The sequence below is a fragment of the Fusarium coffeatum genome (genome assembly GCF_003316985.1).
Source record: "Fusarium coffeatum strain FIESC_28 chromosome Unknown BRIP53273_contig_216, whole genome shotgun sequence".
In the NCBI taxonomy this organism is placed as follows: Eukaryota; Fungi; Ascomycota; class Sordariomycetes; order Hypocreales; family Nectriaceae; genus Fusarium; species Fusarium coffeatum.
In genome coordinates, this window is record NW_022158009.1 from 76,066 (window position 1) to 91,454 (window position 15,389).

Sequence of the window (15,389 nt, forward strand, 5' to 3'; positions counted from 1 at the left end):
TCTGGACCGACAGCGACCACTAGCAAGCAGCTCAGCGCGACGCACCACCAGACGAGACAGCACAGGTGGACCGCCTTGACCGGCGACCGGGCACCCCCAAAGCCAAAGGCGACCCTCCAGAGTCGTGGACCCCCTTCCCTGGCGTCGACGATCAAGACTCTAGCCCGTCCTCTCTATCGACCCCTTGTACCGGCGAATCAGTCCCCCCTGTCTTCTACCACGCTTCGCCCGTGACCTCATCTTCCTCTTGTTCTTCAATACCCCAACGACCGCTGTCTCCTTCTCCCTCATTGTTTCTCTGTTCCCCGTGGACGTGAACAACCAAATCAACACCACCAAACTTTACATCTTTACTTTCTGTCGTGTTCAGCAGCCGGCTGCTCACGTCAAGACTCTCGCCTGCCTACCCCGGTCTTTCGTTTGATCTGGCATTGATTGCATTTACTTGCAAGTTCAAGTTTTCTGCCTGGTCTACGGTACCCTGCAAATCCGAGCATCCACCCGCCTTAGGTGCTCTGGCGACGAGACTCACAAGACACCGCCCCCAAAAGCCCAGACCACTCAACAACATCAACTTATACCCAACTGGCTTTTAATATACAAACGGCCTCCCAGCCCTGCCTTGCTTGTAGGACACAGCCTTATCAAACCCGCCAAAGCCTCGCCCTTCCGACGACCTTCGGATCCATGCAATAGACATTTTCACGAACAACATTTGTCTATTTTATATACTCGACACCTTAAACAGTAGTCGACATCAACTCATCCAATATGTCTACACAAACTCCTGATCCTTACAAAATCCTGGGTGTTGCCAAGGATGCACAGCTACCCGAAATTCGATCCGCGCACCGAAAGCTTGTTCTTAAATGTCATCCCGACAAAGTCCAGGATCCAACATTAAAGGCTCAGAAGCAGGACGAGTTCCAACGGGTTCAAACCGCTTACGAACTACTGGCCGACGAGAAGGAGCGGAAACGCTACGATGATCAGGCCAGACTCGCGGAACTTCGGGAGCAAATGAGGGCAAAGGCAGCTGCAAGCGCGTCAAGTCGTCAGACAAGCGCTGCGGCAAGCCCCTCTTCAGCTCGACCTACCCCTGCAACTACATATAAATACGAAATTCACACCCCTGAGCGCACTTACAAGGCTACTCGAGGACCTTCACCAGGTCCCAGAGGCTACTCTTCATATTCGCGTTCTTACGAGGATGATCATCCTCGCGCCGCTGATATCTTTGAGGGAGTCCGAACTGTGAGGAGAGAAAAGTCCTACCAGGAAAAGACTTCAACAAGACGTGAAGACAGGGAAAGAGAAGAGAGGGAACGAGAGAAGGAGTATGCACGAGAAATGCGTGAGCGAGAGAAGGAGAAGGAGCGTGAGCGTCAGCAAAAAAGAAGGGTCGAAGAAGCCGTTCGACGTGCCGAAAAGGAAGCCAAGGAAGCCGCCAAGGAAGCCCGACGCGCCGAGAAGGAGAAGAAGGCTCGCGATAAGTCTCGCAAGCGGGAAACGGAGAGCAAGAAGACGAAACCTTACATCGAGACCGACGGTGAGCCCGTCTCAAAGTCTGACAAGAAGAAGTCAAGTAAGAAGCACGATGAGCGACGCGAGCGTGATCGATCGACGCACCGTGAAGAGATTGTTCCTCCTCCTACCAGCTCGATGCCCCCGCCTCCTATTCCCGCTCAATATCAGACTGCCGAATATCAGAGCAAGGCCGATGCTGCGATGAGCTATATCCAGGCCTCTCGAAGCAAGGGCCAATCTTCTTTCGCCCGGCATGTTCAGCCTCCTGCGCCCACTCCACCTCCCGTTGGCTCGCCCTTCGCCGCCCCCGCCGAAGACGACGACGCTCGCCGATCATCCGCCAAGCCCAGACGTAACTCATCTGGCGAGAAGGCTTACTCCAAGCCTGAGGTTGTTGATGATCCTGTTGAGGCTACTCCTCCCACTGCTCGCCCTCACATGCACAAGTCTGCTACTGCTACTGGTGTGCCGACGAGCTCCCCTCCCCGACGCGACCTTCCCCGGACTTCTACTCTGCCTACCGAAGGCCACAGCCGTTACGCACCAGGCATTGCGAGAGCTCAGACCTTCAGCGGCGCGTATCCCGAATTGGATCCCCGCGGTCGAGGCCGCACCAGGCATCAGGCCCAAATTCCTGAGAGTGATTCCGAGGACGAGTACGAGCGTCTTCGACGTGAGCGCAAGGCTCATCGCAGCAGCAAGAAGCACCGCTCTCCTGAATCGCGTGGCGAGCATGTGATGCAGTACCGAGTGGATGGTGGCCGTACAACGCTCCAGAACTCTTACTCGCGCACCACTGAGCCCACCGATGCCTACGGATACTACGCCAACACACCTGGTGTACGTGTCGTCGAGCGCCCTCCCATGCCTTCTCGCGACGCTAGCTACTCTGGTAGCTACGGCGCCCAATTCTCCAAGGTCAAGACTTCAAGTTACGGTGACGTGCAGTTCAGCGAGTACCCCAAGTACCATGAAGCGTACGCTGCCTAGTTAGCAAGTCAACCTTCACATATATCGTCACGCGGCATCATTCCACGGCGTTCGAACGAATGTATTCAGCACTTGGGTTTTCTTTACTATCTTAGCCCCGGCATTGATATTTATCATTTATCTTGTTTTGATACTTAACGACACGAAATATGTCTTACGAAATACGAAACTTTCCTCGATCGCAGCCAGGCGATCGGGATGCGGGATGATTGGCGTGAAGGGTAGTGGTTGCTTGATTTCACCACCATATTGTTGAGTTTAGCTCCTGGCATCTGGAAGGCATGCACGGATCGCTGTGGAAAGACAAGTTTGCATGGTAGACGTGTTTTCTTGGCTTTGTCGCTGTGTGTTCTTGTGACCCCCAGGGCCACTCATTGTACGCTGTTAGGGAGCGCAGCATTCATGGCATCGGTAAGGGACACGTTTGGGCGGCTCTATCTGTTTTTAGTTCTGTTTTTCCATATCATCATCGGCGTTGGGGATACCACACTCGCTCGGGTTTCTTACTTACTCGGATGACGAGATTTTATATCAGATAGAGATAGGAGGCAGGCCTGAGATATGGCCTGGCTTGATTAGAAATGAAGCTAATTCGCCTCGCACTTTTACTGTTCTATTGTGATCTATACTTGTCTACTGATGTCTACATGAACATTCCTATCGTGAGGCTATACAACCCAGCCACCTTTACACTATCACATATCTTGGTGGCGATTTTGATCGCACACAAGCATAAGCTGACACGATTCTGCGCCGCCGTGAACAATTTCACGGGTTATGATCGGCCGAGGTGTCTAATTGCCCCGGATTGAACGGAGTTCATTTGATAGGTCGCATTTGTCCTCTCGGCAAGTATCATGAGTGACAAGACCCGCATCCAAAGTCACAACTTGTAACCCTCGATGTGGTGCACGCCGTAGCGATACAAGTACACGTCCCTGTCTGATTCGTTCATACACAGAACCGGGTCTAGATTATTTGGACACGGAAAGTGACATCTTTGCACGGGATCTTGCTTGCGCCTCCGGGAGGGTATCTTGTTTGGGACGGTGAGCCGCGGGTAGACGCGTAATGAAAGGCGTCCCCGGATTGTTGCCTTGGATCCAATTGAAGGAAGGCTGGAGTATCACAGGACGTCGTTTCGGGACTATTGAGGGCTGAAGTGTCAGTGGGGATGAATGAGGTGGCGAGACATGATGCCTGGTAGATGGCCACGTGCAGTCAAGATTTAAGCGAAGAGGATATCGTGGAGATGTTGTTTGTTTACTTACAGCGTGTCTGATCCTTCAAGTCTGTGGGTTAACATAGTCGTGATGCAATGCCAACAGCGTACTCCGTCGCGGATCCGCGTGAATAAGTGACATCGTGTGCATATACGGGTGTAGAACAAACTTCAATAGTCAATACGTATGCATCGAATTAAGGAGATGGTCGTGTTTGGGATGTATCAGAAGGATCGAAGTGGTCCTAATGGCCATGCATTATGCCGTGTCAGATATCCAATAGACCCATGATAACAACTCCAGTTTCATAAACAAACAGACAGGGTAAATGTAATTGAAACGGGAGCATACGCAAGATATGCAACGTCATGTCCATCGTGACTTCAACTTCCCAGCTGTGGTGTTCCGTCACTGCGATGCGATATGTAGGTATGCAGCCAAACAATATCAATTGCCGACTCATAGTATCTGTAGAATAGCTGGCATTCATCTGGCTTAGTAATTTGTAAGAACAAGTCTCCGTATGCTCTTGCTCCTTCCCCCAAGTCCTGAGTTGCTTCTTCACATTTACACAGCACTTCTCAAGGAGTCGTTTATCTTCACTTATGCTCCCTTATGTCCAGCCAAAGGCAACGACTCTTTGAGAAGTGGTGTTATCCCGAGCACATTGTCTCCGTACTTTGCAAATTGGGCATGGCTCATCACTCAATGCCCGCCCCAAGAATGAGCTCGAATAGAAGTTGCCTTGGAGTCGTTGCCCTTGAAACTACGACAACATCGACACAATGCATCGGCCTTTGGCACCGATGAACCTTCGCAGCCCACCGACCCTGTCAGATATCGGAGTAAGTTTGACCATGAGTCCCTTCCTACTTTCTCATAACTGACCTATTATGAGCTGTGAGAAGACTACCGTCACTTGGAAGTCCAGGCCCAAACATACCATCACTTACTTCCCAAGATGGGTCGCCACCGCTGCGGCCTACAGGCTTCTCCATTCATCAAGCCTAAGTTCTCAACTTTTCACCGCAAGAGATCACTTCGTTAGAAACACCAACTAAGTATCGCTGCAAAAACCACTTAACGTTGTTCAGGAACACAAACACGGGCCAAGTACGTTATCCCTCAACACATAATCTTTCTCATCTGACACTCGCAGGCCCCGAAGTTACTTATATATATTATCGACGAAGGAGCAACCTTCATGCGGTGTTCAGATGCCAACAAACCCTTCTTCGGTACCTTCCAAGGTAACGATGAGTGGACCAAAACCGCCGTTCAGTTTATCGCCGACCAGCATCCTACGTCCCGCCCGATCTCTGGAGATGACCATTGGAACTCCTTAGATACCAATCTTCTCTAATCGCAATGAGTCTATGAGTCGTCTGGAATAGGGTGCCAAGTACGCAAAGAATGGACGATTTCTTGCGAGGATAGCTCAGTATGCATCTGCCCCGGAGCCATGTAACGCAAAAGTTACAAATGGAACTCAATCGATTCAACCTAAAGCATTCTGGGTGTCCTGTTTCAGATGACTCGAAAACCCATCATAGTTATGAGACATTTGTCCTTGAGGATAGCCAGTTTCATGACAAACTACAAAATTACCAAGGCAACCCTCATCACTCAAACCACACCACTAGATCCAGCCACAATGATACTGTAACAGTTGTTGCTCCATTCTCCTCAAACCTTCTAGTCACCATCAGCACCTCGATCTGTTCCGCCAACACTCCCTCGGAAGTATCAGCCTGCATCATCAACGATAGTATCATCAACCACACCTACCTCCCTTATCCTTATCATCAGCCTTCTTCGCAACAGTACCCAATACTCAACCCTCCATCAAACCTGACACCATCAGACACACAATCCACCAACTGGCCCACGCAGCTGGAGACGTTTCTTTCGAAACTGTTCATCTCAGGACAGGGCCCCAGTTTGCGCGCATCATCGATGGACAGTTGTCATTTCAAGATATGGGGTCTTCAATACATCAGGCCACCTACCCCTAAGCATTGCCATGAGTCTGTGTTGCCGCGATGATACAGACTCTCGACCATTGCGCATCAGTACGAAGGGGATTATCCTTGATATCCCATGCGCCAGGTTGTGGCCAAACGGTCAGAGCGACAAGATGCTTAGGCGTCACAGTAAGATGCCAGTGCGCTGCCAGCCCAAAAGTTGTCCTAAATGGCCAGCCAAACCTGCAAAGGCATTTCTTTCTGGAGATCCTCGAGCCCAATGCATCACGGGCTTGGTTCACGATTATACAGATGGGGGGCATCGCACGACTCAAGAGAATGCTAGCCAGTAGCTTGCATCGAGAGACTTCCAGAATCCCTGATGCTAGCAGCTCCCATCAAGAAGCATCTATGTCCAAGCCTTAAAGGTATCGGGTATGGCAGCTAATTGCTAGCAGCACATGCGGGCAGGCTGTTGTAGAGGGCGTCCACATCGAGCTCTTCTTCTTCGCCTCCGATGGCGGTTTCCATTCGCTCAACAGCTACGATATGAAAGCGTTGCTCTGAGTCGATGGGTACACGTAATTGGTGCGGGCTCGCTTTGGGGTGTTCGTATGCGTTGTAGCGGCGGGTCTTGGATCTATCTTACGAGAACGAAGCAGGCGGCTGTATTGATCGGCCTGAGGGCATCTATGCCCAGGTATTCCTCGAGACGAGATCAAACTCGGGGACTCACGGGGTGTACAACAGCAAATTCGTTTCCGCCAATAGCAGAGTCCGCGTCGAGTGGCTTGATAACAACTGCCCGGTAATGAAGAGGTGGCTCTACGAAACCCGCGATATGAAGAAGTTCCTCGAGGAAATTGATATCGATAACGATTCATTCTTATCATTATCAGCCAGCATCAGTCTAATTTCAGGGGGGTGCAAAAAGGAGAAGAGAAGGACAAGAGTGCATCGCATCTGAAGGCGCACAACAACTGTTATCATGGACAGCAGCACGATACAAGAGAATCTTGCCCCTCTCTGTTTCCGGAGAATCCTCTTCTACTGAGTAGAGTACTGGTGCTTCGATGCGACGACAGGCTCGCTGAATCGAATAATTCAGTGGCTTCTAGGCGTTCTTGTGATGAACAACCCGGTCATTCTCCGTTGGGCCCCATCACAAACATCCCGATAGCCCCATTGCAAGAGACCATTGCCGTCGGCCGTGCAGTTGAGGGCGCAGAGGACGTAGATGCAGCACGCAAGACGTCTGGCAGAGCTTGCAATACCCCTCATAGTGAATTTCATCCACCAGTGGATCTGACAGATGATTTGCATGATGATCTACATACCCAACAGGACCAGAGTACCCTTACATCTCATGTCGACCGAGTGGACAATAGTTTGCTAGCGACATGGAGGGTTAGTTGAGTTCTCGCCCGTCAAAGCTGTAACGCGACAAGCAGAGTACGATTATATTTGTCTCCAAGTGTCACTACACCAAGGTTTCCTCTTTGCCTGGCAGCAATATGGCCAGGACAAAGCATGTGCCACCATTCGAAATCCCCTGGACCCTGCGTCCGATGGTTGCGTCCAGAATAAGAGGACCAGGCCGTTAGCGAGTACATGGAGTGCCTTGAGAGGCATTGCTACTATTGTTACTTGGCGGTTCTCCTGACCACATGGGCATAGAAAACTGAACAAGTCCAGTTCATCCATCTTACTACCCCCGACCGATCAACCCAGTGGGAAGAGGGAACTGAGCAAGGCATGGTCACTGATCCGACTATTCTCAGCCACCATGGACTGAATCTTAGATGTTACGGCGCTACAACAACCTACCGCAAATGAGTAACTCGATGCTGTTAGGCTCGAGCTCCAAACGCTATCCACCCAGGCACCAGAAGGAAGTCAAATAGGCGGCAGTGCCTTGTCAGATGGACTATTCCAGCTCAATGGTATTGGGGAGTCCAACAACTCCAATTCTTCTTTCTTCCTCTTTCCTAGTTCAGTGATCTATTTGTTTTGTTGAAAGAAACTTGGATGTCATTATCTTGAGCGTATCATGGATAAAAGGAGGCTTCAGTTCTACGGGTGCTATTGCTGACTTCGGTCGAGCCTTGAGCATCGAGTATTACAAGAGAAGGGGGTTGGCTTGCTTCGCCCTATGAGCCAGTCTACCAACCAGTTCGAACTAGTACCTCCGACCTTCAATTCGACACGAGTATCTGGGCGTGAGACGCAGCTATACGCTGGAGTTGTTGATCCTCGAGCCCCGTCTCGCTGACGGCCTACGAATCAGCATAAGCGAGCGCCAGATGCAGGAGACAAACCCTCAGCTCCTCTACAAGGACAACCAGAGAAGACATGACGAAAGTCCTGGAGCGTGTACGATTTTGTCACATCCCCTCTCTTCAAGGTGGCTCATGATTTCTACTGCTTGTAGCACGAGAAGGGAGAACGTTTGATGAGAGGGGAAATGTTCTCCTATATTCAAGGAGTGGTACAACTATTTGAAGGAGACTTGGGAACAAAGTCAGGAGAGCAAGATGCAGTGAAACAATATCAGGCTTCACTTGCTGGGAACGATATTCTACTATGAGAAAGCACTCTGCACTCGGGAGCAAATTATTGGGTTCTGAGAAGGAGGTTACAAGAGGACGTATAAAACATGCCTATGTTGATCGGGTCGGAAAATGGAATAGAACCAGTGTTCTTGTCAGTCGTATTTCACTAGTCCTCGATGAATACATACCGTTTTTCATCTCGATGATCAAGGTCGAGCGAAGGTCTTGTTTCATATCGCTTGTACATAGTAGCAGGGAGGCCAGCGAGACTCTATCCGAATAAGCCATATAGAACAAACAATCCCAACACCTCGAGGATGCTCACTCCAAGTTCATCAACTGATCGATCGATTGCCTTTGTTGGGCAGTTGGACGCGTTTAATGCACTCTATCCCACCCTCGAAATGAATCCCTGAGCCCATCCAACGATTTACTCGCAAGTCCATCATGAAACACTACCACTGAAGTCCCAGCGAGTACGATGTGCGAATGAAGTCGAGTCACTCACTACAAGGAACTCCGCCGGATTCAAAAATGTTGAAACAGTTTGGATACCTGGGCAAGAACAGAAGGTACGAAGGCAAAAAAAGAAACTCCGGTACAGGGAATCGAACCCTGGGCTCCGCGGTACTGATCTCTTAACTGATGTTGAGAGCGCGAAATGTTAGCCACTACACCATACCGGACGGCTATTTGTTAAAATTTTGTTTGAGATTCTGCAATATGTTTTTCCTAGCATCCTTCGATGCAACTCATGCGTGAAGCCTCCCACGTCCAAACACTCACCTTTCACGCTTGCTATGTTCTTTCGAGCAACTAGATTACCACTAGATTGGCTCCTCAGACAGTGGATATCATTGTACCCACCCTTGAATGTTGGTGACAGTCGGTGTTGAACACTTAAATAAATGCTGGTGGTTGAGTTCCAAAAAGGGGCGAACACGAACTTGAGAAATAGCCCACCACAGTAACAATAGCAGAACGTTTCGCACTTAACTTCAATTGCACTAGAGCCCCTCGGTTTAAGTAATCGAAATTCAATTGTAATAATTGTGCATAACATTAGAAGCAAGTGCGCTTGCATAGAGGTACCCCGCGTTGCCGGGTGACTGATTCACTGCCCCTAATTTCGCTGTGAATAGAAATAGCTGCCTGGAATACAAGTTCTCAGAGATCAATTCATTTCAGGATTACAGAAACACAGACCTCGAACATCTCGCGAGCTCGTAAGAGGTTCGTATCATCTTGCTATCTTTTCTTGCTTCATCAACATGGAGTACTCGGAAGATGATTGGGATCCGCCTGAGGGCTACACGTCTCTCGAGTGTCCGAATTCACCCGAAAACAAGACTCTAACATGTCCCTACATCGGCTGCGATGGCTTCACATTCGCTTCAGCTGACGAGTGCTAGAAGCATGATCTCAACTGGCACAAAGGCCCATACGCTTGTGGCGAGTGTGGGTACAGGTTCGCAGCCGCGCCTGCTCTAAGCAGGCACGCGAGAGAAAGTGGCCATCAAGTCGAATGGTTTTGTCGAGCCGAAGACTGTGAGCGGTACGGAATGATGTTCTTCACTGGTGCTCTGTATTTCAAGCATCTCCGTTATTCGTCGGGTCACCGCCGGAACGATGAGAGCGATCGTGAACCTCAGGATAATGAATCCCTCTTTTCGCCTTCTTCCACCACCGGTGCCCAGAACACTGGTGACGATGTCTACCACCCTACCCTTCAAGTCACTTATTCTAGTGACTACTTTTGCGACGAGCCCTGTTGTCACCGTTACCTCAGGGATTACAAGTGCAAGTCTGAGCTCAACCGCCATGCAGATACCGGCGCTCACCAGATTGCTGCCAACCTGAATCGAGTTCTGTTGAGGAACACTCCCGCTGAACACCTCTGCGCTGATCAGGAAGCCATGCGAGCCCTGAAATGCAACTGGTCCGACTGCGAGCTGTTCGGGAAGGATTTTAAGAATGCAAGAACCTTTTACAGACATCTTCAGGAGGAAGACCATCGTAATGGGTGGGAGCTCCCGCTCCAAGATGAGGACTTTGAGTACAACAGCGGCCCTGAATCATTCCCCGGAATAGCTCTCTATGTCGGCGACCACATGGGAATGTGTATCAACGAAAAGTGTCCCAGACTGGGTATGAAGTTCGAAACCTACACGGCCATGAGGCAACACAGCAGATCTTTTGGTCACGCCCTGACCGAAGAGGACCTGGTCTCTACAGACACTGAAGACCCCGACGATAACGATGAAGAGATCTGGCAAACAAGTGATCTTTACGGCATGGAAGTCACTCAAGATGGTGGTCTATGGAGATGCGTCAAACAAGGCTGCAAGGGCTACCACAAGATCATGAAAAACCTGAACAACACCCGGTCGCACTTCAACTCTAACGCGCATGCTACAGCGGATTTCGAACTCAGTTCTTCCGACGAGTCCCAGGAGGAATTAGAGGGTATGGAAGCCGTCCAAAGCGGCGGTGGTTGGAAATGTGTGAAGCCAGGCTGCCAAAAGCTCGGAGCTACCTATCGCCTCCTGCACAACGCCAAACAACATTGCTCGACAGACGCCCATGCTCTTGCCAAAGAACCGAGCCCAGAGCCAGAAGAACCGCTTCTTGACGTGGAATATGATGACGAAAAGGCTGCCTGGGTTTGCACAAAGGCTGCCTGCAAGCGTCGTGGCATACCGTTTGCTCATTTTGGCTTCGCTCGACAGCACGCTCAATGCGCTTCTCATTTGAAGGCTGTTGAAAACACAGCGACACCTACGCAACCAACTGCGCATTTTTTCAGGACCCCGAAACGTCTGAAGCGTTCTTTCCCTAGCTCACTTCTTACACCTATCGAGATAGATGATTTCGCAGTTCCTGTCAGTCCTGGAAGTCCCTCTGCTGGCCGAGGCTCGATCACTGTGAGGCACCCGGATGGCAGTCCTCATAATGACGCTTCCACTCGAACCCCAAGACAGATTCGAGTTCGACGATCTTCTGCCGTCAGCCCCGCTGTTGGGAAGCGAATGGCAGATCTCGAGAAGGAAACTCAGCAGCTGAAGGACCGTGTCACGGAGTTGGAGGGTTAGATGGCTCGGGTCGTTGGGTTGAAGAGCCCTCCTGTGCCTCGCTCGCCTATCCCAGGATTACTTGCCGCGCAGGCACCTGCTGCTCCGGCGTCTAATGCTCGGTCGTCTTCGCTCTCTTCGCCTGCCTCATCCGGACGCATGGAGGCTTTGACCCAGTATGTGCAACAAAGCTTTAGCCCTATTGTGCCTATGGATGTAGATGAGGACGAGGTGTGGGAGGTTGGTAGATTCTAAACGATGGCATGATGAAGTTGAGAAGCTGTTACTATTTGGCACTGAATGAGAAGGTCAAATGAGAGGACTAAATGAGAGAGTTGGACGGAACTATACGACGATCAATACTTTGCTTGTAATTAGTAGCTGTGCAAGAGTCTAGATGCATGAGATGAAAGAACCCGATTGACGCCAAATACCGTCTAAATCACCATGAGAACCCCTCCTCAGTCTCCCGAAAAATATCGCCAGTCCAATCGTATGAAATCGCCTGTTCCGCAACAGGGCCCTCCTGAGAGCTGGAAAGAAGACCATCATCCGTTTCGTTCTCGGCGCCAATCCGCTGCTGAATCACCTCATTCCCAAAACACCCACGAGAAAGTTCCATAGTCGCACCGTCTCCATCTTCTCGAGTACCAATACTAGCACCGCCGATCTGTAAATCATCCAAATCCATTTCTTCTCCTTCCTCAAAAAGTGCACCGGTGCAAATGAGCTGACTCCCTTCGATCTCAACATCAACTACCTCCTCAGCGTTGAATAGCTCTTCATCAATGTCTCCCTCCAGGCAAAGCTCCATCTCGGGGAGATCTTCAACGTCCTCATCATCGTATACCTCGTAGATCTCGAGATCAACGTCGCCATATCGAGATGGAACTCCCACAACGTGGGCGCCGTGGAAGATGGTTGGCTCATCAGAATCAGAATCAGGGTAGTGCGGCTCGGGATCGAACATGGCATCGGCTTGAACCATGTCGTCGAAGGTTTCGATGGGGCTTGGTTGGTCTTCGGGTTCGGACTCGCCGTCGCTGTCAGTGTCGGAGGAAGAGGAAAATGATGGGCCTAAGAAGCTGGAATGATCATGAAACTCGGCCATCGCGCCTTCGCATGGCCAAATCCCTTCAGTGTCAGGGACTTGTTCAGCCTCAATATCCTCAGTAGATACGAGATCATCTTCTCTGAGATCTGGAGTGTGGTACTCATCTTCGTCTTCAGTTTGCAGGAATCGGATCGCTTCCTCTGCTGCCGCGCCCTAGACAGGTAGCAGGTTCAATCCGATGTAAATATCCTCCAGTGCAAGCTCCTGAGCTCTAGCTTCTTCCAACTTCAAGCTAGTCTTCCAGATGATGTCCTCGCGTACTAGCTTGTTAGCTTGCTGGGATTCATCGTGAGCAGCAAGACGAGACTGGATGTTGTGGTGTAGAGACTCTGAAGCAGGGTCCCAAGTACGACCGGACCAAGTAGGGAGGCAATCATCACCAACGACAATATCTTCAAGACTAACACGGCTTTCTTTGGCTTGTTGGAGACGGAAGTTCGAGGTGTAGAAGAGATAGTTTTTGAAGTCGGCGGTCATAAGATTGACAGGGACGCCGTCAAGACAGAGTTGACTGAAGCTGTTGGTCTCGGTGGCGGTGACATTTCCTTCTGTCGTTTATGTTAGTTAAGGGTAGAACTTAGGAACAAAGATTCATACGTGGAGTCTCCGGTGGAGAGAAGTATACAGTTCTGCTGGAATCATCGCTATCGGAATGAGTATCAGAAGGACCTGGTTCGTCAGGGTTGTTGGTAAGAGTCATTTCATCCGTAGTGCAATTGAGATCATTCATCCCAGCGATTGATGATGGGAAGGGATGAAAGAGTTGAGAAGGAAAGAAGTAAGATGAAAGAAGGTATCTGCCTAGGTTGTTGAGTTGAAGGGGAGAGAAATAGAGTGCCCGAGGAACCGATTTTTTCAGGGTATGTGAATCACTGCTTGTAGTGATGGGACATCTGCCTAAGAGGTTCAATCTTAGTCTATATCTAGGTCAGTAACTTATTTTGTTTCGGACAAAGACCTTTCGAACAACAATGTTTGTCAATATCGGATTGCAACCCTTTATCAAGGTAGGATGATCACTAGGCAAACCTGAGCGTTCAGCCTATCATCCTTTCTGGCAGCATGATGACTTCCAAGGTAGGTGTTTTCGTATCAAGATACTATTCACACCTTATGTCCAGGAAACAGGGGCTTCCTATAAGATATACAGGCATATAGCGTAAGGAAGCAACTCTGAGAGACTGCTCGCGACTCGGACATAAGTGGATGAGATTACCGACTAATAAGCCACATTCTTTGATACAGATTCATCTTCTTGTTGTTGTCTGCCATGATTGGCTGATTGAGATTCACTGGCCAACATCATCAATTCGGAGTGATGCGTACGATTCAGGGGAAATCCAGTCAACCACATCTTGTAAAGATCCAGACAAACTACCAGAAGAAACGGCTGAAACTTTCTATTTACCAAGTGTTAGTACTTCCATTATAACCCTTGTTTAAGTGCAAAGATGTAGAACATTGATACTTTGACAAGGTCTACCGTATTTGTAACAATTTTAGGTTTGGAGAACACCAACATGTCGTTGTCAAGGCATCAGCTTTAATCTTTTATTTTCTTGACAACCTCAATTTTCATTTTTGGATCCTCCTTGTACTTGACTGCATAGCTCAGCGCTCCGATCTGCCTATCCAAGCCCAGCATGGCGTGCCACATCATATACGCCATCATGTGGTTCTGCGATTTTCTCGTCGTTCAGTGTATATGGCCTATAGCAACGCGCATCAATAGATTCTTCAGTCGTTCCAACAAAAACAAGAGGCGTCCCATAGCTGGCTCTGCTATAACCAAGAACAAGGCCACCGACAAAGTTCTAGCATGGATAGACAATGTTGCTCCTGGTAGGTACTCTGCAATTATGGGTATGTTAGCCTGGCTGACAACTCAGGGCCGCCTGAGAAGGTGTATATGAAACCCAAACGCAAGAAGACGGGCTCCAGGAAGAAGACAAAGAAGGCTAAGAAGCGAAGAGGTTCCAAAGATAGCACTGCACCAGCACAATCATAACATCAACAGATAGATAAGAAGTTCGAAGAAGTTAGCAACTACGAGCAATTCCGCCCACGATACCACTCAGACAAGCTCCATCCCGTTCGTATCACACTGGGACGGAGGCGGCGACTGCTCGATCAGCATCGGAATATCACATTTAACTTGCAAGGATATGACATCTTGCCATCACTATCACCAAACGGACAAGCCAGCTAGAAGCCAAATATGTCAAGATCGAAAACAGATCGTTATGTTCATTACTCTCGGGGGTCTCTATAGTTTATTTCCCTCCATATGCGCCTTTGCGACACTCGGTGCTGAATGGTTCGTCAGGATGGACACTCTCCCGTCTGTGCCAGTATCCGATGTAGGCTTCTTCAAGTTGGTGCACATCGTATCTCCTTCGACACGACGTTGGGTCTTCGCCAATCGTTGGTGGGTTGTTCAAGAATTGTATCGTTGAAGGGCTTTTTTCTCGGCGCTTGTTGCGAGTCTGTTTATCCGCTCGCTCGTTCGTTTCATCTGTTCTTCTTCCCCATCGCATGTTCCTCACTGGATATCGGCCATCTCAGCCTCCTCGGTCTTGTCCTCAGTCTCAACCTCGGGCGCATCTACATCAAATTAATTAGTACTAGGTCACCCAAACCCTCAATTCGTTCTTAACTCGCCCTTCATCTCAGCCTCTCCCTCGGCCTCCATCTTTCTCTTCAGAGCGTGCGCCGCTCTCTTCTCAACCTTGCGCTGCTTCTTGGCACTGAGCTTAGCTCTGGGTCCGCTCGTAGGCAAAAGGCCCTTTCGCGCGCCTCGTGTGGTGTCGGCCTTTGCGACCTTGTCCTTAGGGGTCTCGGACTTCTTGCGTCGCTCCTTGCGGGCTTTTGAAGCGCGCGCCGCAAGGCGGTTCTTGGAAGGTCCGTTGGGGTTGCTGACGGACGGCATTGTGATGTGGACTTTTTGG

General features: G+C 49.8%; 5 protein-coding genes across 5 annotated transcripts; 3 read left to right on the plus strand and 2 right to left on the minus strand.

Annotated features, from left to right (window-relative positions):
• Positions 1-771: 771 nt before the first annotated feature.
• Positions 772-2,517, plus strand: FIESC28_08893 (uncharacterized protein; the record flags this gene model as incomplete). Its single annotated transcript, XM_031163030.1, has 1 exon — positions 772-2,517. The coding sequence occupies one exon, from the start codon at positions 772-774 to the stop codon at positions 2,515-2,517; it is 1,746 nt and encodes a 581-aa protein (XP_031012923.1).
• A 7,010-nt stretch (positions 2,518-9,527) lies between these two features.
• FIESC28_08894 (uncharacterized protein) lies at positions 9,528-11,348 on the plus strand (the record flags this gene model as incomplete). The annotated part of the gene is made up of 2 exons (XM_031163031.1): positions 9,528-9,661; positions 9,725-11,348. 2 exons carry the CDS (start codon positions 9,528-9,530, stop codon positions 11,346-11,348), a joined length of 1,758 nt encoding a protein of 585 aa, XP_031012924.1.
• A 421-nt stretch (positions 11,349-11,769) lies between these two features.
• On the minus strand, positions 11,770-13,141 carry FIESC28_08895 (uncharacterized protein; the record flags this gene model as incomplete). Its single annotated transcript, XM_031163032.1, has 3 exons — positions 11,770-12,594; positions 12,703-12,989; positions 13,039-13,141. The coding sequence occupies 3 exons, from the start codon at positions 13,139-13,141 to the stop codon at positions 11,770-11,772; spliced, it is 1,215 nt and encodes a 404-aa protein (XP_031012925.1).
• A 970-nt stretch (positions 13,142-14,111) lies between these two features.
• FIESC28_08896 (uncharacterized protein) lies at positions 14,112-14,449 on the plus strand (the record flags this gene model as incomplete). Its single annotated transcript, XM_031163033.1, has 2 exons — positions 14,112-14,283; positions 14,331-14,449. 2 exons carry the CDS (start codon positions 14,112-14,114, stop codon positions 14,447-14,449), a joined length of 291 nt encoding a protein of 96 aa, XP_031012926.1.
• A 633-nt stretch (positions 14,450-15,082) lies between these two features.
• Positions 15,083-15,370, minus strand: FIESC28_08897 (uncharacterized protein; the record flags this gene model as incomplete). Its single annotated transcript, XM_031163034.1, has 1 exon — positions 15,083-15,370. The coding sequence occupies one exon, from the start codon at positions 15,368-15,370 to the stop codon at positions 15,083-15,085; it is 288 nt and encodes a 95-aa protein (XP_031012927.1).
• Between the last annotated feature and the right edge of the window lie 19 nt (positions 15,371-15,389).